The sequence below is a fragment of the Lolium rigidum genome, chromosome 2, assembly GCF_022539505.1.
Source record: "Lolium rigidum isolate FL_2022 chromosome 2, APGP_CSIRO_Lrig_0.1, whole genome shotgun sequence".
NCBI classification, from domain to species: Eukaryota; Viridiplantae; Streptophyta; class Magnoliopsida; order Poales; family Poaceae; genus Lolium; species Lolium rigidum.
The window spans coordinates 9,529,735-9,555,113 of record NC_061509.1 but is presented as its reverse complement, the minus strand read 5'-3'; the positions used below and the strand labels follow the sequence as shown (position 1 = coordinate 9,555,113).

Here is a 25,379-nt window from a genome sequence, read left to right as displayed (position 1 = left end):
ATGAATGAAAAAAATGTTAAAAAAATAATATGCTTCGGCGGCTAGGGACACCACCAGACGTAAATAGACACTCGGTAAAAAAATAAACATTTTAGTGTTTACGGACCAACACAAATGGACGCTTTGTGCGTCCGATTTGTGTCCCTCGTGCCCTTAGAGCTTCAGAGCCTGGGTCTACCACACTCATTAGTTACGAGAATCATCTTAACCAAGTTGCTTTGATACCACTTGCACTTTTTGTCGAGCTTTGAAATTTTCTGCCCCACAATTTAATAACATAAATTTGAATATATTGCTACGATTGTGACCCAATAAAGAAACAGCGTCAACATCATTTTATGTGGTCAAGAATCTAGGAATCATCATGACCTCATCCTTTGTTGTCGCCATCTAAGTCCATTTCCACTCACGTGGTGTGGCATTTTTTCCCACAACTTGTCTACCAAAAACAATATAGATGCGAAGAAGTTGTAGGATTCAGGTGTGATATGAGCATTGAAAATAATATATTCCCCGTGCTTAATACATAATAAAGGTGCAACTTCTTGTTGCTTTACGATGTTAGAGAAATTTTTACCAGCTTTTAAAAATAGAAAATCGTATTTCGTCTAAGCTATAAAAATTTGTAAATGAATCATGCAAGTACAGATGGATAGAAACTTGACTTCAAAATAATTCTTACCAATTTTTGACATTCGGTGAAAAAAAATCACCTAATTTGTACCAATAATGAACTTTGTATTTTATAGTGAACTTTTGAAAAATACACAAATCAATTTAGGGGAAATCAGAACCCAAATTTTCTTGTTGGTTATTGGCTTCCCTCGTTATGTGGATTATAGCGCTCTATGTGGGTTTATGTGCTGATAGTGGAGTTACGAAAAGAGCAAAAACTTAGCTTGAGACAACCAACATGTATTGATATTGAGGGTTTGTGTTTAGCCCCCTCATTAAATGTGAGGTCCATCTTGACCAAGGTGCCTTGCTACACCTTGTTTTTTTCTCGAGCTTTCAAAGGTTGTGCCCACAATCTATAATAACGTTAGTTTTAACATATTTATCAAAAGTGACCCAATGAAAAATAAAACAACGGCAACATCGTGTTATATGCTCAAGAATCTAGGAATCCTCATGATCTCTATGTAGGAGGAACATATGTGTCTATAGAAGACTATAGTACTATATAGAAGTCATCAGATCCTGATGTGATATAGGCACTAAGGAGAATCGAAAAGCCAATTGTGCTTACTACATAACAAATGCGGGACCTTTTCTTCGTAACAACCAATTTTTTTACCAGACTTTATTTAATAAAAAATATTTTGCTAAGCATTGAAAAATTGGAAAAAAAATGATGCAAGTACATATGGATATAAACTTGACTTCAGAATGTAATTTTAATTCATTAATTGCTTTCCCAAATAAAATCATGCTATTTGTACCAATGTGAAATTTTACATTTAATAATTATGGAAAAAAATCGACAAACAACCAGTGGCAAATTCACAACTTAAAACTTTTGGTTGGTTAGAGAATTCCCTTACTTTTTGTTGATCACAATGCTCAATGTTGGTCTGTGTTGGTACAACTGTACAAGTGGAGTTACAAAAAGATCTAGAAGTCAAATTGTGAGACGCAACTTTTATTGAGCTTGAGAGCTTGCGTCTAGCTCCCTCATAAATTTTGAGAATCGTATGGATCAAATTGCCTTGCTACCACTTGTATTTTTCATGGCCGTTTGAAGTTGCTGCCCAACAAATCAGTAGCACATATTTGAATCTTTCTGTTGAAAGTGACCAAATGAAAAAGATAGAGGCAATATTATTTTATGTGGTCGAGAATCTATGAATCCACTGACCTTTCATCATTTCTCGTCACCATGTATGACCGCCTCCGCTCTCGTGTTGTGGCATTTTGGTGCACAACTTGTCTATAAAAGATAATAGAATCTGATGTGATTTGGACATCATTAAGCATGGAAGATAATCATTTTTTCTTGGGCTTAATACATAATGAATGTGGAACCTTTTGTTGCTTTACGCTGTTATAGCAGATTTTTAAGAGAGTATTTTAGTTAGACCACCTTCTCTGCTTTGAGAAATAAAAAAATCATGCATGGATAGATGGATAGAAACTTGAGTCCACAATATTTTTATCTATTATTAAAATATCAAGGAATTTGTACCAATATTGAAATTCGAATTTAATAGTGGGCTTGTGGAAATATCTGCAAAAAAATGCAGAAAATTCAGAGACCAATTATTATATTGGTTGGGGTTTCCCTTGTTTTTGCTCACTAGTAGAGAAACCCCCCTTTAGTACCGGTTCCAAAGGGGCTTTAGTACCGGTTTTGGAACCGGTACTAAAGGCCTTATGAACCGGTACTAAAGACTATTTCGTTTAATTTTTTTTAACCAAATTTTTTCATAAATTTTTTGTTTATTTTATTTTTTTCACTCATTTTTTTTTCCAAAATTTCTAGTATTTTCGTTAGTCTCTAACTACACTTAATCTCTAGTAAAATTACTTATCCGTGGTCAAACTTCCCGGTCGGTCACCCATCCTCACACTACTCCCGCACTAGCACGCTTAACTTCCGAGTTCCATCCCGTTCCACTTCCAAGTGCTTCGCGCGAATGTATGTGATAGTAGTATCATATCAATCCTATTAACATGTTGGTCGATGTCACACTTCTTTATTGTTTAAATTTTAAATAATTTTTTTAATAAACAAAAGTAATAATGTAATAATAATGTTGAATAAATAAATAAAATTAACTTTTAAATTTGTATTATTTTTAATTATTTTGTAAATTTTTAATATTTTTTTTGCCAAACCTAAAACCTGAAAGTTTGAAAATATTATAATTTGCTAAAAGTCATAGTAATATTCTGGGATTCAAAAAATCTTATAATTATTAATTTTAATTTAATAAAAAATAAAAATATATAAAATTCTAAATTTCTAGAAAAAAACTAAAATCTTCCTGCTTTCATATTTTCATTTGAAATTTTGAGAATCTAAAAATTGGCTAACCGGGTGAATTCGGATGTAACTTTTTCCCAGGATTTTTTTGATATATTATACGTTTTTTTTCCACGTCGTATGCAAAAGTTATTGCGGTTTTACAATTTTTCAAAACTTTTTTGCAAAAAAAGTGAAAATTCAAATTCGTTAATTTTCCCTAATACAAGAATCTGAAAACATTTTATTTTTTGAATTATCTATCATTTTCTTTTCTATTTTACAGTGTCAAAAAAGGCGATCCACGGGGGGGGGGTGGGGGGTGGAGCTGCGTGGGGGAGCAGAAAAACCTTTAGTACCGGTTCGTGTCACGAACCGGTAATAAAGGTCTACCCTTTAGTACCGGTGACCTTTAGTACCGGTTCGTGTCACGGACCGGTACTAAAGGTTTTTCAGCTGACGCGAACCCTTTAGTACCGGTTCGTGTCACGAACCGGTACTAAAGATCCTTTGGAACCGGTACTAACGGTGTGGACAATGCAACCGGTACTAATGCACCCTTTAGTACCGGTTCGTAAGGTAACCGGTACTAAAGACTTGGACGAAAGCCCCTTTTTCTACTAGTGGCTGATCATAAATATCACTCTTTGTTGTTCTATGTGTGTGTACGGCTGGAGTTACGAAAGGGCTGAAAAACAACTTGGAACAAGAACCTTGTATTGATCTTGAAGGCCTTCCTCTTGCTTCTATTTTGTATGATCCCTTCCGTTCTCCCATTTCAAAAAAAAAAAATGATTCCTTCCCTTCTACTGTGTGTATATATGCAAGTACAATTGGACTTACAAAAACAATCTAGATGTCAAATTGTGACAACCAACTTGTATTGAGCTTGCTTTCTAGCTCCCTCAATAATTACAAAAAACATATGGACCAACTTGCCTTGCTACCACTTGTGTTTTTTCTTGACCGTTTGAAGGGTTTGGCCAACAGTTTAGTCACCATTATTTGAATTTTGCAATCAGAAGTGACCTAAGAGAAAGAAAAAGCAGCAACAACACTGTTTTTAGTGATAGAGTATCTACAAATCCACAGGTCCTCATCTTACAATGTCACATTCTGTGTCCACTACTGCTCGCGTGGTGCAGCATTTTGGCAGCTTGGCTATGAAAGACAACACCACTGCTACAAGTGGGCTTACAGAAACATCTAAAAGTCAACTTATATTAAGTTTCAGCTTGCGCCCTCATTAGTGACAAGAATCTCAAGGGGGAGTTTCACGTCTACCACTTGCTTTTTTCCCCCTGAGTCTTCAAAGGCTGCGCCCGACAATGATTAATTGGATTCTTGCAATCTAGGCTGACCCAACACAAAAAGAGCGACGATGGGCTTTTCCCACTTTGAAGCTTACATGATTCCTCATAAACTTTCCTCCCATGTCACTATTTGTGTCAACTTCCGCTCACATAGTGCGGCTGGTTGGCGAGCAACTTGTCTATTAAAGGCATAATTGTTCTGAATCTCTCATCCGATTCCGATGTAATGAGGGGTGGTGATGAGCCTAAAAACAATAGGTATCTCACACTTAATAGATTTATAATGTTTTGTGTTGCTTTAAAATATTAGAAATGATTGTTTTGAACCCCACAATTTAATTTAATTCTTTAAGATAAACTCGTATTTGTAAGGTTTGAGGATTTATTAAAATATTGATGGAAGGTCATATCCATAGAAACTTGACTTCATGAAATTTTTGAATTTTTTTATTTACATTATATGAAAAGAAATCATTCAATTTGTAGCACTACTAAATTTACATTTACTAGAGGACATATGTAAAAATCTAGGAGGTTTTTTTTTTGTAACAAAGTCATAACTCAAATGTTTGTTGATCGTTGTGATTTATGATGGTCTATGTGCTGCTAAAATGGGACCGACAGATGATATATAAAGAAGTCAACTTGTGGCAATTAAGGTGTATTTAGCTCAAGAGCTTGCACCTCCCTTGTTCATTATATTACCACAACCATCTAGGCCAGGTTTCCCTGCCACCACTTGCTTTTTTTTTGTCATGGGTCTTCGAACGCCGCACCAAAATTGTAGTCACCCTAGTTTGAATCTTGAAATCGGATGTGAACCCAGAAAAACAAAGACAAAATGCTCTTCCCGAACTGGAGCTTCGAGCGATACTCATGAACTTATCCTTCGTTCTCACTGCAGGCGTCCACTTCCACTCATTTGCCACATCTAGTTGGTGAGCAACTTGTCTACCAGAGACAAAACTGGTGCAAAGAAGTCTGATTTTGATGTGATCGCATGGCAGTGATATACTACGGGAAAAACAGGCTTTGCCGTGCAACTATTTGCACGGCAAAGAGCCCTATTTGCACGGCAAAGACTTTGCCGTGCGACCCCGCACGGCAAAGATCGCACGGCAATGTTATCGACGGCAAAGGCTTCTTTGCCGTGTGACTCGCCAACGTTGCACGGCAAAGGCTTTGCCGTGTGACGCCGCACGGTAAAGGTCGCTTCTTTGCCGTGTGTCTAACATGTTTTATCTAAAAAAAGGCCCCAAACTGGCTGGTCTGGGAAACGAACCTAGGACACGGAGTAGGAAAAGCGTGCAACCTTGCCACTGAGCTATGTGTTCGTTTGTTGATAACTATACCATGCCATGCCTTTTGAGATGAGAAAAAATCCAGTTTCTACATCTTTGCCGTGCGCTTACACTAGGCAAAGGCTTCTTTGCCGTGCGTTTTTTCAAAAACACTAGGCAAAGGCTGCTTTGCCATGCAACCCAGCTGCCGCGCACGGCAAAGGATGAGGCACGGCAATGCCCAACGCCTTTGCCGTGCACCAAGTCTTTGCCGTGCGGTGTGTTGGACCATTGCCGTGCACCTTTCTTTGCCGTGCGGCCTCTTCCATCTTTGCCGTGAATCGTATCTTTGCCGTGCGCTTGTGTCTATCTTTCCCGTGACCAAGGTCTTTGCCGTGCGTTTTTATCTGTGCGCACGGCAAAGATTTCTTTGCCGTGCGGGGACACACGGCAAAGAAATGCTGCACGGCGACGCATATTTTTCCCGTAATGAACATATTAGAAACAATATGTTTTACCAACCTTAATTGATTTCTAATGTTAACTTTTTTTCCTTAGCTCCATTAGAGCTGATCATTTGAACCCAACAATTTCATTTTAAATTATGTAAGTTAAATTGTATTTCTAAGTTGTGAAACAATCTAAATATAATTCTGAAACTACAGATGGTAGAAACTTGCATTGGGGTTTTCACATTGGGGATTTTTTTTTATTCTTGAAGTTTTCGAGATATATGAGGATTTTTTGACTTATTCTCACACATTCATTTGTTCCTTTTCTTTCAAACTGAATCTTCCTAGAGTATCGGGACATATCGAGGCCGGCCTTCTCCTGGTTCGGGAAACATGACTGCGTTGGCAGGCTCGTCGCACCCCGAAACAGTGGCATGCTACAAGAGCTTCGGACGCATCTTCTTCGCAAGACTGAGGGAAGAGCATGCTCGTTCATGTGGTGGCATGATCCCCCGCACCCATTGGAGGTCCCGCAAGCGTTGCACAAGCTCTAGCACGGCGAGATCCATATTAAAGCAACTGACGGAGGGAGGCTGAGTACACCCACAACATGCAACTGCTAATCACGGAAGTGCAGGCTCAGTCGACGTGCCAACTATAGCGTTAGCGCTGCAGAAAGTTGTTAATAATTTTTAGTAGGAGCTAATTGCTAAATTATCTCTATTGTAGGTAGTAGTTCGTACTAATTAATCATCTAGTAGTAGTTCTAGTAATTGATGTGTCCTGATTTATTTTTGTAGCTTAATATCATTTTGGATCTCAAAGTGTAATGCTATGCATATCGTACAAATGTGTTACATGTACACGTGTACTCATATCCCCTATATATAATGAAATGAGGCTGTTTAATGTTCATATAGAAATGTGTTAATCAAATAAATATTGGGGATAAGCGATATTTAACACGTGACTTGCCAAAATTCGATAAAGCAAAAGTTCTCGTAATAATTAAGTTATTTTCCTTTAAAATCACACAAGACGCTCTTAGCCTTATCCACAACAAAAATCTTCCACTCACACAAACACTAGCCCTCTGCCTCGCATCACAGTCTGGCAGTGTGCGCCACGCCCTAGCATAATGGATGACCGCGGTGTCCACGCGTACACCACGACGGACCATATCGTGTACCGTGGCAGCGTGGAACTCGACAATGGTTGCGTGCAACTCTCCAATAGGCCGGATTGACTGCATATACTGCCCTAGCATAATCGACTACCACAGTGTCCACGCGTAGGCCACGCTGGACCATACCATCTGCCGTGGTGGAGTGCAATCCTCTGATAGGCCGGATCAACCGCACCATCTTCCCTGGTGGCATGGACCTCGATCGTGGTGGCCTGCACCTCTCTGCCACGCCCTGGCATAATTAGGTCCATACCCAATCACTCGGATCTATGGTTAAATTTGCAGGGCATTGGGATGTATGGGATTGTTTACATAGAATATTGTTTATGGTTTAATTAGTGTGCATTGGGATCTATAAACTACCATTTTTTTGTTAGCTAGTTAATGATCTAATAGTAAAAATCAGTGTGACATCTTTGTTAGCTATAGCCAATGATCTGATAGTTCAAATAAGACCTACGTCGTTGTTAGGTAGCCAGTGATGTGACAGTTAAAATTAGTGCTACATCCTTGTTAGCTAGCCTTTAATCTCTCACAGTTCAAATAAGTGATTCATCCTTGTTAGCTAGCCTTTGATTTTACATTTCAAATAAGTGCTACGTCCTTGTTATCTAGCCTTTTATATGACAGTTCAAATAAATGTTACATTCTTGTTAGCTAGCCAATGATTCTGTATTCTTCATTTTACTCTACAGTTTAAACTATCTATGTCTAAGGTGAAGAACTAGACCCCCATGTCTCAACAGTCTGTGCACTCTATTATAGAAGGTTATGTGTTTTATCTTATGGTTGTAACTTGTAACCACATAGAAGCGTATGAATGATAAAATGTACCATTGGCTTTAGGTCTTAATATTCTTTCCTTACAGAGTACTCCCTTCATTATATATAGGTTTGGCAATCATGTTGACATGACAACTGACAAGATCTATAAGGAAGAATTTGAAGTAAATTCATGGTATAGTTTGCCTGAAAGAGCCTGAATCACGTATATGTATGTGCCTTGGGACCGGAAGAACCATTGGCTTTATGTGTTTTCCTATCTTCTCCATAAAAAAACACTTTTTTATTTTTCAAGTGTCAAAACAGGTTTTTTATGTGAAACTTGTGCGAAAAAATAGAACACCGCCTACACACTACGGTTCGCATGCCTGTTGCGCTCTCCCTTTCTGGAATTTTATGGTATTTTCTGCCTTCTCCTGCCGAATTCGTTGGAGTTGGGCCTGATTTAAACTAAACAACCACTTTTGTTTGTTCAAGATTTTTTTAAAAAAATTGTTTTTAGGCTAGCAACATGTTACTTTATGTGTGGTTCTCTTTCGGTTTCGCCCATTTACACACTTGTGCCCTGCGACACCCATTGTGCCAAAACATCATTTCATGTGTGTCCAATTTTGAGTCCTACTCGTTCAAAAAAATTCGAAAAAAGGGAAACATTCACGAGGTTAATTTCATTTTAATATGAAAGTATTTTGAAATAACCTTCACGAAATGAGCTACCACCTACGAAATTTTACGTCTTTTAGAGCAAATGAGCTAGGTAATGAGAAAAGGCACAATTTGCCTGAATGGGCCCATATTACGCCCACGTATATGCCTTAGGGCGGGAAGCAACATTGGATTTATGTGTTTTTAGGTTAACCACCAAAAAACTATTTTCTGTTTCTCAGGTGTCGAAACATTTTTTTATGAAGCTACTCCAAGGAACCCAATCTACGGTTGAGGGAAATCTATGCATAAAATAGAAGAGCACCCACACACTATGGTTCATAGTATTTTTTGTCATCTGCTACCAATTTTTGCAGGTATTGGGTTGGATTTGAACTCAGCGTCAACTTTCGCCTTGTGGAAAATTCCTTTTTTGGGCCCACAACATGTCATTTTATGTGTGGTTCTATCCCGGTTTTTCACGTGTTTCCAACCTTGTGCCCCACGGAGCCGGTTCCGGCAAAACTTCATTTCATGTAGGTGGGTCCTATTTTGACTCAACTCACTAAAAAATAAGAAAAATTGGAAACCTTCGTGAGAAGTCATTTATGTGACCTAGTGGCGAGAAAAAAAATTGAACTTGAATACAACAATTATTCTAAGAAAACCTTCACGAAATGAGCTACGACCTACGGAGTTCTATGGGTTTTAGAGAAAATGAGATAGGTAATGAGCAAAGAAATGTTATAATTTGCTGGAACGAGCCCATATTGCACTCATGTGTGTTTCTTGGGACACGAAGCAATGCTGGCTTTGTGTGTTTTCTTATCTAGACATGGAAAACCTATTTTCCATTTTTCAAGTGCCAAAACGGATTTTTTTGTGAACAATCTCTAAGGAGCGTAATCTATGGTTGAGCAAAATCTGTGAACAAAATTACAAGATCACTCACACATTACAGTTCACATACCTACTGCATTGGCGCTCTGGGATTTCATGGTATTTTCAGTTGTATCGTGTCGATTTTGCTAGAGTCAGTCCGTTAGATGTCATTTTATATGTGTTCAGTTTCACGCGTTTTCAAACCGATGCTCCGTGGTGCCCGTTCTGCCGGCATGTCTTTGTCGATCGAGTGTATTCTGAAAGACACTAGGCAAAGAATGTAGTTGTCGAGCACACCATCTTGCTGAGTGCAATAGACAGTAAAGAAGATTTTTGCTGAGTACTACACGGCGATTAAGAATGTCTTTACGGAGTGTCCTAGTCTGACACTCGACAAACTCTAACCGCCCCAGCCTGACCGTGAGGCGTGTGATGGAGAGGCCACGTGGCACCTTTGCCGTGTGTGTGGAATGGACACTCGGCAAAGATTCCCTTTATCGTGTATATCTCTTGGTGAGTGTATTTTCTATGTTTTGTCGTACGATGTTTGTTTGCGGACTGTATTTTCTATATTTCGGCGTACCGCCACTTTGCCGTGTTTATTTCTGTCGGCTCACAGAAAAGTGCCTCTTTGCCGATGCCGAGTACCCCGACTTTTAGCACTCCGCAAAGAGAAAAAGGCTAGCAAAGAAACGTTTTCCGGTAGTGACACTATCTAGATGATAGATATTTATTTCTATACACTCACTATGTCTATGACATGATAACAAGTGTCATGTTTTCCATTTTTGATGTGTAAAAATTTGGCGGTATGTTTTCACAATGTTTCAGCAGGGCTGCCAACGCCATGTTGTTCCACCATTTGAATGTAGTTATGTATGCATGAATAAAGTACATTATCAGAAAAACGTCCACGCAATTGACAAGGAAAGAAGCGTTGAACTCTTCCCGCGAGTTATTCTTTTCCGTTAGGCACACCAGAAAAATAAAAGATTATATTTTCTGCATGGAATAAAAGATTATATTTTGTTCAGTTGAAATTTAGATTGTATATAAAAGGACATAGCCATCAATACGAGCATGATAAGCGACTTGGGTCCATGGAGGAGAAGGCGTTCGGTGGCCCAAGCTTAAGGGCAAATGCCACGAAGCAAGCACGGACGCAGAAGAACCAAGAGGTTTGCGGTGCCCAAATAGAGCATATCCCGGAGGAATGCTTGGCGAACGCCATCAGCCTATCATCTCCGGCCGACGCCTGCCGCGCCGCCGCAGTATGCACTGCTTTCCGGTTGGCAGCAGACTCGGACGCCGTGTGGGAGCGCTTCTTGCCGCCAGACTACAATGCTTTCCTTGACCGTGCCGTCCACGCCGTGGATTTCAACTCGAAGAAAGAGCTGTTTCTTGACCTCTGCCAAGAGCACATCCTGCTTGATGATGGGAGAATAGTGAGTGAACTATAACGCTTTTGGCATATTTCAATTCGATTTTGGTATTTCTCCTACTGGATAGACATCATCCATTGCATATAAGTCTGTTAGGGAGAATTGATGTGCGTACGAGATTACTAATTTCTCACAAATTAACTGTATCGTCTCACATGTTGCGTTCTAAGTGCTCCGTAAAATATGTGATGTAGAGCTTTGGGCTCCATAGATCGAATGGCGCCAAGTGCTACATGTTGTCCGTGAGAGAGCTCGGAATTGCTTGGTTTGGAACAACGCTTTATTGGAGAGAAAGGCAGGATCCAGAATCAAGGTATATTCCGTACGATACTATTCAGTATCAACCGGTATAACATACACCTTTTCTGCCCAAAAGCATGATGCATATGCATTTGAACTTTACACCATGAATTTCTGCAAATTCATATGTCATTTCAGCCATATAACACTAGGTTATATCCCACTGTTAATGTACCTCTATAGGTTTTACAGTTATGTCATAGAAATCCTACAATTTTTTTTTTTCATCAATAGTTTAATTAAAGCATGTAATAAAAGGTCGTATGCAGCTGTCGATGCAGAGACCAGGGAGGATCCCATTTCAAAATAAATTAATTAATTAAAGCGCAAACGAAAGACATGAGATTCTCTTTTTTCATATATTTCATACAAACACTTGAGTAATCGTTAGCTTTCACTCAATATTAATTCTTATGCATCGACATTACTAGTTACTACTAATAGATTTTAACTTGCTCCATAAGTTTTATATAAATAATCTTCATTTTTCATTTGAATCTGTACCATACTGTCACCATATTTTTCCCCACGGCCATAGTGTTCTGAAATCTGAATACTGGAGCTTTATTCACAAGCTAGGTTCCCCACTATTGCTGAGCTTCTGCGTGTCTGCTGGTTCAACATCGAAGTCTACATCGTCAACATGTTCTCTCCCAATACCCACTACGCGGCCTACCTCGTCTACAAGCTGACTCATAACGCGTCCGGCCTCAGCTCTCCACGGCAGAAATCGTATGCCAACGTTAACGGGCAACTGGTGGGGAGCATCCACAGGGTGTCCCTCCATCCCTGCAACCGCAGGTCCTGTGTCGACAATATGACTACTGGTGCAGACCTGCACGAGCACGAGGAGGAAGAAGCTGGCGGGTGCGTCGTGAGGTACCCGCGGACACGGATGGACGACGATTGGATGGAGCTGGAGTTGTGCGACTTCTACATAGACGAGGCCCTGGCTATAGGGGTTCAAATTATACTGCAGGAGTTGGAGGAACTGCAGTGGAAGAGTGGGCTCATCGTTGAAGGAATCGAGCTAAGGCCTAAAAGTTAACGGGATCAATCTCCAAATCTCTATATGTAATTGTCTTCAAAGATACTTTGTATTTTCGAATAAGATCAGACTGTAATGTAGCAATCTGTGGGTAAGGAACTAAGGAGTAAGGAGAGAGTTAATAGCAATATAAAACTACCATAATTTTGCTAAAATTTAGCGAATCATACCAATTTTCGTTTTGTCGATCGAAATATATCACTCTATATCACGAATTTTGCAATTCATGCAAATGATTCGTTGAGAGTCAATTGACACCGAAACTGAAATATGGGGCACAGTTGTGAGCGCGGTAGTGGCAATAAGAGGAGGTCATTAGCTAAGATGGACATGACCCCATGTATCGCCCCTGTTAAAAAAACCTAGAAATAAAAATATTAAAAAAATTCTCACTTATTTCCCCACCCGGCCACCGATGCGGCCACATCCCACGACCACCCCGATGGATGCCTCATGTGTCTTGTGCCGCGCCGACGAGGTCATGGTGCTAGCCAACTCGGCCTTCTCCACGACTTACGGTATCGCCTCCAAGGACCTTGTCGGCCCCAACTCCACGCTCTCCATCACATCTCCGCGGCTAACGGGTAGGAGAATAGCGATCAGGTGGGGGACGACGCCGAGCACGAAGATTATGAGAGACGACTGAAACATAGAAGATGACACACCAAAAGTGGAAAGCATGTCAGGAGAATCATCCACTACCATGTGGTATGGGAAGAAGCAGCGGAGCACTGTGATGAGAGGGCCCTTAATGGCAGGAAGGCGGCGACGGCTGGGCAGTGACCCGACGGGAGAGCCTGGATTCGTGGAGGAGATCCACAATTGCTCAAAACTGGTTCCAAATCGACCAAACAATGAAACATGAGAAAGGGGAAGACAGTTGTACAAGATCCTACAGCAAAGAGAGGGAGCGGCAGCTGCAAAATGGCGACGCGAATCAAGCATAGAGTTGCAGAGATATCCTAGCACATGCTCTGATACCATGTTGCGAATGAGAAACTATCATGGGAAAATCTACTAGGAAGCGCCGCATCGCTCGTCCTCCTGTGCGACGCCTCGTCATCATTAGAAAAAAGTGCATCGCGCCCTTTAGGGACGAGAGCAAACGAAGCCCGCACCCTTATCCTATTCTTATCTCTTTCCCAGCCGAGCTTTCCCTGGCCACACATAGACCATGCTCCTGAGATCCTGGACCACTCCTCCGCCGCCAAACTGTGCCGCCCACTCCTGCGCCTGGCCCTGCGTCTCCCTCACCGCTCCGCCGAGCAGCGCCGCGGTGAGGCCGCCACCGAGAAGCGCTGCGGGGAGGCCACCGCCGAGCAGCGCCGGGGTGAGGCCGTCGAGGACGCCTGGGAGGGGAGACTGGCGCCGTGGAGCACGCATCGGAGAAGGCCACCGGCGCCAAGCACACAACATGTAGGCGGCCATGAGGTGCGAGGATGCTGTGCGGAGTGGGCTGCCGGCCCGACGGGGAGAAGGCGCGTGGCGTCGGCCGGGCGGGCCGCGACGGAGACGGAGATGGTGGGCCGGGACTCGGCCGAGGCGGGGCGAGGATGCGGAGGGAGGAGCTGGACTGGCACGCGGCCGGAGGAGGGGCAGCCGACCAGCTGGGCCGAGCTCGAGGGAGCGGGGAGCAGGGACAGGGTGGTGCCGCGCTTTCCGGGGCGCGGCCGGTCGCCGTTGCTGCTTGCTCGCGCGCGCCTACCCGCTTCCCGCTGCTCAACTGGTGCTGCTGCTGCTGTTTGCTCGCGCCGCTGCCTGCTGTTCTTCGCAAGCCGCGTCGGCAGAGGCCATGGCGAGTGGATTTTACAGCATTTTGCAGCAGTATTAGGCAGTGCTAGATGAGATAGCCGGTTGTAATCCCAAATAGTAATAGTTTCAGGATTTAGTACTAATTGCCAGATTAATAAGTTCTAGATGCCAGAATAAATAAGAGTAATTGACAGATTAATTAGGCCATAGTTATCAGATTAAATAAGAGTACTTACCCAATTAATTTAGTAGTAATTCACATATTAACTAGTAGTAATTGCCTGAATAATTAGTCGTGATTGCCAGATTAGTTATACGGAGTATCCTAATTTCCATATTAACTAATTTAGTGTAGTTGCCAAGTTAATGAGGCTAATTACTGGATTAATTAGGGGCATCATACTTTTCTCCTGGTTAAAACATGGTAATCAAATGAAATTTACTAGCCAATCATTTCTGCAACCTTTTTAGGCTGCTAGAAAGAGTTTTTATCCTCTTCTTGCGAAAGTGCATGATGCACACTGTTTTATGTGTCAGCGCAGCCAAGGAGTACGGACGATGGAAAAAAAAAGACGGACGCGCGGGAGCTAATGTTTTCGGGTGGGGTCAACCGTCGCACGGGGACTTATGCTGTGCGGCGCCGCCGTCTAGTACGGTCCATAGGAGGTCAACGGCCAATACATGTATATGTGTACCAATATGCATATATAGAACCCCTTATACAATAAAGATATGCATAAAAACGCTATATACGCATCTAACAGTTACCACCATGGAATCTTGCTTTGAATGTTGTAGGAAGGAGTGATATGATGACTTTGCCATGTTTCCTCACTTTTTTCGATAAATGGGATAGATTAATATAGAGAAGATACCAATTACATCCAGCATCTGCACCAACAAGATATCAAAAGAACTTAAGGATGCACACAACCGGCAATAAAATAAAAAGAGAGAAATATAAGACAAAGACCTCGTCGCATTGATGAAACACTAACAACATCAACACTCTAACCACCACCAAAGAAAACACCTGAACCGCAAAAGAGATTCTCCAAAGCCACGTCTCCAAAAAGGAAGTCGTGCATAAGCTTTGTCGTCGTCCGATCGAAGATCTTCAGTTTTCACCCTGGAGAAAGGCCAAGTTCCCAACACAATGCCTTCACCACGGCCATTGCTAAGTACAACCAATGAAGACTAGATATTGGGCTTTCACCCTGGAAATCGTAGGTCTATACTCAAGGAGCACCGAAGCACCACCAAATCTATAGTCCACTTATGATGTTGCCCCTCTAGCCAAGGCCGGTGCTCCAAGGCCTCAACACCCGACACACAGGAAAAACATGTGACGCAAGTCTCCATCGCAACCAATACATCTCTCGGCCATTACAAGCCTCCGATTCGAAGCTACAAATACTTTCTTTACCTCTGTCAATACCATGGAAATCTATATTTGGATATGTCGCATGTCACCGAGAAGAAAGTGAATCTCAGCGCCACACCCTTATGAAGGCTCGATGGCCAAAGATAAGAGCGTGCACGACCGGATTAATTTCGATCTAGATATCCAGTGACGCCATGCGCCAAACAGCGAAAATCTTCGAGAGGAATACCGGAACTCGTCGTCGTCCAGATCGAGGAGGCCAACATGAAGCAGACAGATGACTTAGTACTCAAAGATTAGCAGGGCCAACCACCTTTATTCAGGGCAAGCCAGTAGCCCCCAAGCCACCAGTTGGATAAAATAGCACGGCTTTCGATAGGAACACGCGATCTTGCACCTCCCGAACAGCCAGAAGCCAGCGGCGTTTTCCCACAAGGCCAGCACTAATTACAGCCACCGCTGCGAGTAGTAATGCACCAGCGAGTGCCATCGCGCATGAACCGTTGCGGCACAGATCGGGCCCGAGCGAGCCCAGATCATGCATGTGCCCTCGCAGCAAGTCCTAGCCGTCGGGACCTTTGCAGTCATTGATGTGCTCCGCACGCACGGCCTCGCCTCCTGCGTCGCCAATACGCCATCCCACTGTGCTCCCTCGCCTCTCCACGCGCCACCCGCAAAATGCCCCAACCCCACACGAAGATGGTCGAAACCGGGAGCGACGGCCAGGGAGGCACATGATTTGGAGCTTTATTTTTACTAGGGTTTGGGTCCTCTAGAGCAGCCTGTGTGAGCCACTCGAGAGGAAAACGCGTAAAAACAAGACCAAAACCGTATATGTTTCTTCACTTGTGTGCACTGTGTGCATTTACTGATTACTATACATTTCTCCTCACTTGTAGGAAAGAATGATATGGCAAGCTCTAGTCTAGTTAATTTTCTGAAGAAAAACGTGTCTACTCATAGGAAAGGACAATGAGAACCACTAGGAAACGATCACATGCACTATGACACAGATGTAGCTTATGGAACTAACTGACCTCCAGTAGTTGAATCATCAAGCGCTGCCGTCTTGTTTGCCCAAAGTTATTAACAAGTTGGCTGAAATAAATTCAAAGAGATAACTAGACAATGGCACTATAACTAGATCTTGTCCGGAATAAAACTGCCCAAGCGCGAGCTGCAAAGACTGATCTTGCTCTCAAGGTTTTCTGGTGTCTCTATGATAGTGGTGCATGTCGTGGTGCATGGATTATAGCTCTTCACGACCTGTGCTCGTCTACGGAAAAGAGAGCACTGGAAGAGCAGTCTTCCGCCGCTATGTGTAATTCTCAAAGGCATAAAATGATAGGTATCTGGGCTGATCTGGATCGTGAACGCCTTGACCCAGGTGGTCTTCTTGTTAGAATCGGTGAGAAGCCATATGTTGGCACGTGTGAGCTCCTGTTGGACCACGCACAGGGTGTCATTGAGTTCAGCTAGACGGACAGTCCTTGTTTGGTTCCTCCACAACTCGCGCCCTACAGCTTTTTCTGGGATTTTAATCGTTTCGGTCCACTCCTCGCTCTCAAGATCAAAGCAATGTATCATATCCCAGTGGAGCACTCCGAGCATCTCCTCCTCTGAGGTCAGGACATAGAGGATGCCGTTCACAACAGTGAGGGAGCCAGGGTAAGACGCGACGACACGGGCTTCGGGTGGGTGCCTCGGTTTCCATCCGGTGTCATCTCCTAGACAGGAAACCCAGCAGCTATCGCCGTGTATGAGTCGGACCACCTTGTAGGCACCTGAGGGGATGGCCCGGCCGAAGGCCGTGGTTGTGTTCAGCCGCGTGGTGAAGTCCTCGATAGTTTCGTATGGAGTTGGGCTCTTTTTCAGTCTTGGGATGGTCACGAGCACCACGCCGGTGGCAGGATCCACCACCCGTGCGCCTGTATAATAGTCGGTTATGCAGATAAGGTCCTGGCGGAGAGAGCTTGCCGAAGGAGAAAACCCTCCTGCTCCATCCTTGATCACCCTCCTGCTCACAACATGGCCATCGATATCCACCAGTTGTAGCTCGTCGCCTTTTCTAGGTCCTTCTCCGCGAGAGAGAAACGCAATGAGCGGCTCGACGTGGCGGGACGTGTGCACGGCCACGAAGTTTGGATCGGAGATGAGGGCGCACCGCGATCTGCACACGGACCACGCCGGCAATCTGGAGAGGATCTCGAAGATGATCTCGTTTGGTAACGAGACGGCGTCGACAGTCCATGGTGCACGTCGTGTGCTCCTTCTTCCGCGGGCTGGGTTAGCCGGCCGAGGATGATGGCGGCGGCGTTTGGGCGTGGGGAGAACCGATGAATATCGCTGGTGCGTCATTGCGAAAGTGGCAGCACGCTCGGCCGTGGCGCTCGAGTGGAGGCGAGGAAGATGGTGGCGTCGTTTGGGCGATGGGGGGACCGGCGAATATCGCTGATGCGTCATTGCGATTGCGGCAGCACGCTCGGCGACGGCGGTCGAGTGGAGACGACGCAACGAGGAAGACTTGAGCTGTCGCGATCGAGGTTGAACCGTTGAAGGCGTAGATGCGGTAATTAAGCAGGTTACAATGATCGAGATTGAGACGGTAATCCGATTGACTAGACACCTCATGTTGGACTTTGACTTGGACTAGGACTCCCTTTTTCACGATAATTGGTTTGTTAGTCAAATTTGGAGCAAATATAGAACACAACCAACTCCCCCACAGATTTCCTGTCAAAAAAAAAAACTCCCCTACAGATTACGCATACCTGCATGTCCGCATTGCAATTTTGTTGGACGAATTAAGATCCAGTTAACTGAAAAAAAAAAAAGCAACCCCTGCGCTGTTAGGCTAACATGTCTCTAACACGCCTGAATAATCATTTGGACTTAGCTCTAACACGCCAGAATAATCGTCTGGAACGCGGACAAGGGCGTGGAGGCAGTCCGCGGAGAGGCTGCTGAATATTCCGGCGCCACCCCTGATCTTCCTCCTGCTCACAACATTGCCGTGTATATCATGCACACGCCTTTGCTAGGATCTCCAATCGAGACGAAAACCACAATGTCATGCTCTTCCTGGCGGGACTTGTGTGCGGCCACGAAGTTCGGGTCGGAGATGATGGCGCACCACTCGTCCGAGACGCATCAGAACCTGCACATGGACTTGAACGGCACTCTGGAGAGGATCTCGAAGATCATCTCGTTCGGCAACGAGACGACATCTGCGGACGATTCATGTGAACTAGGAAGATGGCGTTTGGGCGAGGGTGGAACCGGCTGAGACATCATAGTTGATTGGTGGTGGTGGTTATGGTGGAGATGAGGCAACAAGGAGGGCTTGCAGCCGTGAAGGTAATTTTATATTGCACGAGAAGGGCTTACAGCCGTGGAGACAGCACCATCCTGTTGGATTTCGACTCCCTTTAGGACTCATCGATTTGGTAGAGTCGAATTTGGAACAGACATAACACGTCCATCTCTAGATGCACGTCTCTTCGAAACATACAGCTCCCCTACAAATTACAACTGCATGCAAATCTCTAGATGTGATCTTTTCCACGCCACCGCTAAGGCTTCCATCAAAACGCGGGGGCTTTGTCAGCATGCCCGCGTCGAGGTCCGATGACTTCCCGGTGAACGTGCAGCTCTCGTCTCGTAAGGACAGTGCCTCCTGTGTGCTCAGCGGATTTGCTCATCTCCGTGTTGCTCCCTGGAGTGCCAAGTATACAGGCCAGAGAGTCCTCCTCAAATAATCTCTGCAAACATAAACATAGAAATAGGTCAATAATGTTGCTTTTTCTCGAGCACGTGTCAAATTCTTTTGCTTTCACCCATTCTGGTAATTCAGACCATATAAATGGCCAGTTTTTTTTCCCTGTAAATTAAGGACCGACGCCAACTACTAGACTCCATGAATCTAGAATTAGCTGCAACTCACAGTGCTTACACTTGATTCAGCCTCGTCGTCCTCTGAGCTGTTTGCTTCATACTCCTTCATCCTTTCCTTGAAAGTGTAGTCCACATATGAGTTACGCTGGCGCCACCTGAAAAGTCGTTGATCTTGATGCTGGTCACTCAACAGATTCTCAGCTATGAAGTGTCTTTGTACAGCTCCAACCAGCAATTCGTCAGTGCTATGGTTATTAAGTATTCTGTGAATGAAACAGATTGTTAGTTGGAACACCCGAGAGGCTGATACCGAAAGAATAAAAATCATAGTTGGAGTACATTTTAGCTAGCTCCATCTTCATGCATTCTTCTCCACCTTCCAAAACATGTGTGGCGGATGCAACATAGGACTCATAATACATCATATTCCCCAAAAGTGAGGCACAACCTGTAATATAGCTTAATCAAATTAACACTTCTGGTGAAAATAGATAGAACATTGATAGATGGGCACCGTATGAAAATTCAGACCATGGAGTAATCTCTAAGGATGTGTCCAGGGTTCATGTCTCTGATACCGCCTTTCCATCACCAACTAGGAGGAGCATACCAGCAGTTTTGATCTAAATCTAAAATTTAAAAGGACACCTAGTGTATCGAACTATTCTTCAACTGTGCCAAGCTCATTTGGAAATATATATATTGCAAATGTAAACGTCTACATGGTCTTCGTAATAACAGAATGTGCATGCCTGGGTTTTAAATGTTTTCTACACATCTTAATCCCCCTGATAAAATGACACGCTACACCCGCCTGAGCGAGCTGGGACTCGTGACTCGTCACCATGATAACAGAGCACTGCCTACTGAGATTCATCTAAGTGGAATCATGAATGAATAAGAAGGAATGGATTAGCGCAAACTGTCTATTTACTACTTCTCAGCTGAATTAGGCCAGGTGGTACGTCAGTAACTACAACATATTTCCAGAATACAGATATTAAGAACCAAGAGATAGAAAGCTGCATATGCCTTTGTATGTCATTGTCAATATTTACAGGTGAAAAGCCTTGAGATTTACCGAAAGAGTAGCTGAATGACTGTGGACCAGTCAGAGGTCGAAACCCAAGAAACTTAGGAGCTGCATAAAAGAGTACAAGTTAAAATGTTATGATACCAACAAAGAGTCTCTGAAGCAGCAAACTCAACAGTGATGGTTTTGCAGCTTTACTCTATACAGCTCTGCTGCACCCAAGAAACTTAGGAGCTGCAAAAAAAAGCTTGTTTATTTACCTGAATGCAGATCAGTATTTGCATCTTTTTGTTCAGTAGCAGAAGCATTGTAAGCTTGCGAGCTGAATAATAGTGGTGTTCCAATAGTGTACCAAATGTGTTGGGGCATTGCATAACAAATTAAGCAGTTACCAACTAGTATCAACACTTATGAGTACCTATCTAATAGTATGATACATCTTCAAACAATAAAAAAATATTTTGGTCACTTGAGTGATTGTTTCTCGTTTTCCACGGTCGCGAATCAAACAATAAAGAATACTACTGTAATGGAGATTTGCACCCTTGTCCATTCGAAACTTCTTCATATCAGCTATCGACATGTTTGGACAAAACCTGCTTGTTAAAACGCTTCTCTAGGTGCTACAAGGCACCTTTTGTCACTGAAGCTGCTGAGCTGCGGCCATCTAATAAGGTCCACAAGCAGCGAGAATTTCATGGTGAGGCTTGTGCAAGGATCAAATAGAATGGAGAATGTATTGATATTCTTTGGGCAACATGGTTGCTGTATTGTTTTGTGAGAAATATAAAATCCTGGCCAGTAATTTATCAGAGTTGTTGCGCAAAAATGTTTGGTTGAGCATTTGTTTCTTCCTAGTCAAATAAGAATTCTATAGCGAACGCCTTCAAAAGCTTGTTTATTTACCCCGAAAAAAAAAAGCTTTTTATTTACCTGAATGCAGATCAGTATTTGAGTGATTGTTTCTCGTTTTCCACGGTCGCGAATCATCAAACAATAAAAAATACAAATGGAGATTTGCATCTGATCAGTACAGAATTACAGATCGAGGGAGAGAGAGGAGAGCTGATGGGCACCTTTTCTCGTAGCAAACCACACAAGGGAGCCCGACCCGAGAAAGTTGAGGAGAAAGGCCAAGGTTGCTTCCATGGTAATCGAATAAATCTCGGTATCCTCCAGCGGGGTCACCGGGTCCTGCAGCAGCAGAATTGGGATACCCCCATATCAGGAAACCCGCCGCCCGCCGCTACCAGCAAGAATCAAGACCAGCGCCTGCGCGCGCGACGGGACGAACCTTGGCCCGCAGGGAGATCTCCAGCTCCCGCATCGCCGTCTTGGCCCCGTGCCGCTGCATTGGCGACAGAAAAACCAGGCACGGCCGTCAGTCCCGTCGCAGCACGGAGGATGAGGAGTAAGAAGGTAACTAGACCTTGGGCTACGAGAGAGGAGGCGTTTGGTGCGAACCTTGCCCTGTAGGAACCCGAAGAAGTGCTCCAGAACCATCGCCGCCGGCCGGGCCCTGCGCCGCCAGACCTGGGAGGGGTTGCCGCAGTTTTGGGATGGGGAACAGTGAGCGACACGAGAAGCCTAGAGTGGCAGGGATCAGCACTTGACACGTGCCGGTCAGGAGCGTTAGGGCTATCTCCCATTTTGTAAAATCTACTGTAGATGTGAGTATTCTGCAGCCTTCGATTTATTTTTAAAAAAGAAAACTTATACTGAACATACCTGAAAATTTTAGTTTTCCGAAGGGAACAGATGGCGGATTTTTAAGTGTACACTGAATTCAATTTTTTTTAAAAAAAAACTACCAAATGTAAGGTGGAAGGCCCGGAGGATTCTTACGGAAAAGGGGATAAGATTTAGATAGAAATTGGGATGACATTCAAACAAACTGGTCAACATTCATGTACTACCCCTTGTTGGTACGGTGGGACGAAGAGGCCAGGTTAACCGAAAGAGGGTTATAGGTTTAATGACACAAGGCTGCATTTTCTTCAGTTTTCATGTCCTGTGGACATCAAGAAAATGGGGTTGTCCCTGAAACTTAATAATACAGTACTACTATACTTGTGCTTCTAGATTGATATCTAAAAGAATATCCAAGAGGTTGCTTCTATAGTATTTTACTATTAAAGTTCGTTCACGTTTTAACTATTTTGATATAGTGAGATTTTGATTGAACAAACAAGAGGGTCTCTCTGGTATTGGATCCACCAAAGTTCCTAGGATGGGTAAATTTAGTAGATCTACACCTCACATTTTCTAGATTTTCACTTAGGAGAAATGAGGTTTGTTTCGCAAAAGATATGCACCGTAATGCCTCAGAGTACAGAGTGAAGTGATTTAATGCAAGAACAGTCCTAAGCACATAAGGGATATTAATACATTCTCATTATCAAAAAAGAAATAAAGAAGCTTATTATCTAGCTAGGAACATTGTGCTAGATGTTTCAGGCCGTCAAGTTTGGTTAGTTCATCCTCCTGAGGGTTTATGTATCCCACATTGTGTTGAAGTATGAATAAAAGGCGGATCCCTTTAAAAGAAAAATTGCTCAAGCCTTATTATGGGAAGCTGAACTAGCTACATGGAGGTGGTCGCATTGGCGATGGAGTGTTCCGCTCTCCCCTACATAATTGAAATGGATCCGAGGCTGTCAACATGACCAAGGATTGCAACCTGTGAAGATCGCAGAAGATCTTCATAGTCTAGGAGATCAACCACCTTCCTCAACCTTGAGGATCGATTAATATATTATCTCATTGGCCAAAAAAACATAACACGTCCATCACTGCATAGTATCTGCATGCCCTACAATTATGCCAGCTACAATTGTGCACATCAAAAGAGTATGAATTGTATTTTCATGCACACAACTGATAAGACTTCATTATATAAGTTCATGACACAGCAGTTTTGTCAGGATGTCGGCGACATTGATGCCGTTGACTTCTCTGGTGGCCTTGCAGCTCTCGTCTCATCAGGAGAACGACTCCAGTGTGCTCAGAGGGTTCATCGATCTCCCGTCTCCCTGATGTTCCCTGGAGTACCAAGAATACAAGCCAGTGGGTCCTCCTGAAATAATCCCTGCAAAGGTAAACATAATAGTAGGTGCTTACTGTTGGTTTTAACTATCCTCTTCTACTACCCGAAAATGGCTAGGCTATTTTCTCCATAAACTAAAGTATATGTAGCGTACTAGACTCATTAGTTGGATTAAATAAACTGCAAACAGGCTGTGTAACTTACAACGTTTACACTTGATTCAGCCTTATCATCAGAGTTGTTTGCTTCATACTTCATCATTCTTTTCAGCATTGCTTCAAGCTCCTTCTTTAACTTTTGCAGCTCTGCTTTATGCTCCTTCAGCTCTTCTTCATACTCCTTCATCTCCTCCAGCAAAGCGCCGTCCAAGTATGTACCGCGTTCGCGCCACCGGAGAAGCGGCGGTTTCTCTTGGTGCTGATCACTGAACACGTGGTCAGCTACGAAGTGCCTCTTCAGAGCTTCAACCAGTGATTTGTCATCGCTATGCTTGTTCAGTATTCTGCGAATGACACAAAGTGTTAGCTGAAACAACTGACATGCTGATCGAAACTGATGCTGAAAATAAAAACAAAGGTAACACCATTAGTTCAGGGGGAAAAAATCACATTTTGGCTAGCTCCGTCTTGGTGCGCTCATCTCCAGATTTCAGAATGGACTTTGCAAACCCAAGCTGGAGATCGTAATAGTCCATCTTCGTCTTCACAGGCAAACAAGCTGAAACATAGCGTCATCATCGAATTAGCAGCTCCAGTGCAAAAGGCAAAACTTTGGTGCATGGATAGCGAGTAACGAAACAGACTTCACTTTCATCATCAGAAGATTAATAAAGAAAGAGTCGGCTCAAAAAATAATTTCAAAGGTCGTGTGTCGGATGTTCATGTCCCAGAACCCAGATCCTGTTATTCCGTCACAAACGAGTAGGAGGAACATATTTACTAGCAGGTTCAATTAGTTCAAATCTGAACTTCAAAAGGATCTACTTTGTAGGCCTATATAGCTGTTCTTCAACTATGCCAAAGTTTCCAAACCAAAATGCTGATATGGTATTATCATGCTGTATGTTTCTCTACAGGGAAATGGCAGTATCAATATTAAATTTACAGGATCCAGTAGCAGTTGAAAAGCCTCGAGATTTCATTGCAAAAAGAAAGAAAAGCCTTGAGATTTACCGCAAGCGCAGCCAGCCATGAGAATTACATGCCGAGGCGGAACCGCGAGCAGTACCTGCACTGCAGGGACGAGTACGTATAAGTAAGCAGGCAGTAGATGACGCAAATCAAGCGATCTAGCCATGACTTACTGACAGATTGAGAGGGGAGATAGGGCGCGCGATGTCTGGCAAGAAACGACGTAGCGAGGCAGCCTAGGCCGGTGGCTGAGAAGGCGTAGCCCAGGAGGCGCCCGAAGTCGGCGAACATGCAGCACCTCTCGAGCATGAGGTCGTACGCCGGGTGCACCGGGCCCTGCAGCGTTAGTTAGTTAGGCCGCGCGTCAGCAGAGAGCAGCATCGGCCCCGCCCAAATCAGGAAACCCCCGACGGCGCGCGGCGGCGCTAGGGATGAAATTAAGAGAGCAGGGAGAGTTGGCACGCGAACGAACCTTGGCACGCAGGGAGAGCTCCAGATCTCGCATCGCCCCGTCCCCCCAGCCCTTCTGCATCAGCGGCAGAAAACGCAACCAAGGCCGTCAGTTCACTGGAGCAGGAAGGAGGATGGGGGAATTAATGAGACCCTAGTTCTGCTACGGGGGAGGAGGCGTTTCCGGCGAACCTTGCCCAGGAGGTGGCCGAAGAACTCCTCCAGAACCATTGCCGCCGTCTCCTGCGCGCTACGCCTGGGAAAGATTGCAGCAATTTGGGTTGGGGATTGGGGAGAAGTGAGTGGGAAGCTGAAGGCGAGGGAGAAGACACCCGAGAAGGGAGAGAGGGAGCGGGTTTTTTCTTTAACTTTTCCCGCTTCGTCGCATTCAGCA

The 25,379-nt window shown here is 43.8% G+C and overlaps 3 protein-coding genes across 4 annotated transcripts; 1 reads left to right on the top strand and 2 right to left on the bottom strand.

The window, feature by feature from the left end:
* Window positions 1–10,606: 10,606 nt before the first annotated feature.
* On the top strand, window positions 10,607–12,375 carry LOC124689196 (putative F-box protein PP2-B12). The gene is made up of 3 exons (XM_047222759.1): window positions 10,607–10,951; window positions 11,143–11,261; window positions 11,828–12,375. The coding sequence occupies exons 1-3, from the start codon at window positions 10,607–10,609 to the stop codon at window positions 12,294–12,296; spliced, it is 933 nt and encodes a 310-aa protein (XP_047078715.1). The 3' UTR covers window positions 12,297–12,375.
* Window positions 12,376–18,861: 6,486 nt separating this feature from the next.
* Window positions 18,862–21,936, bottom strand: LOC124685938. 2 transcript variants are annotated; one of them, XM_047219960.1, is made up of 7 exons: window positions 21,824–21,936; window positions 21,654–21,707; window positions 21,436–21,553; window positions 20,408–20,467; window positions 19,666–19,774; window positions 19,376–19,589; window positions 18,862–19,193 (listed from the first exon to the last, which is right to left on the bottom strand). In XM_047219960.1, the coding sequence occupies exons 1-7, from the start codon at window positions 21,860–21,862 to the stop codon at window positions 19,017–19,019; spliced, it is 771 nt and encodes a 256-aa protein (XP_047075916.1). In that variant the 5' UTR covers window positions 21,863–21,936; the 3' UTR covers window positions 18,862–19,016. The 2 variants fall into 2 exon arrangements, with proteins under 2 accessions (XP_047075916.1, XP_047075917.1); XM_047219961.1 differs by having other exon boundaries at window positions 19,385–19,589.
* A 1,623-nt stretch (window positions 21,937–23,559) lies between these two features.
* On the bottom strand, window positions 23,560–24,286 carry LOC124685937. The gene is made up of 2 exons (XM_047219959.1): window positions 24,014–24,286; window positions 23,560–23,907 (listed from the first exon to the last, which is right to left on the bottom strand). Exons 1-2 carry the CDS (start codon window positions 24,097–24,099, stop codon window positions 23,577–23,579), a joined length of 417 nt encoding a protein of 138 aa, XP_047075915.1. The 5' UTR covers window positions 24,100–24,286; the 3' UTR covers window positions 23,560–23,576.
* Between the last annotated feature and the right edge of the window lie 1,093 nt (window positions 24,287–25,379).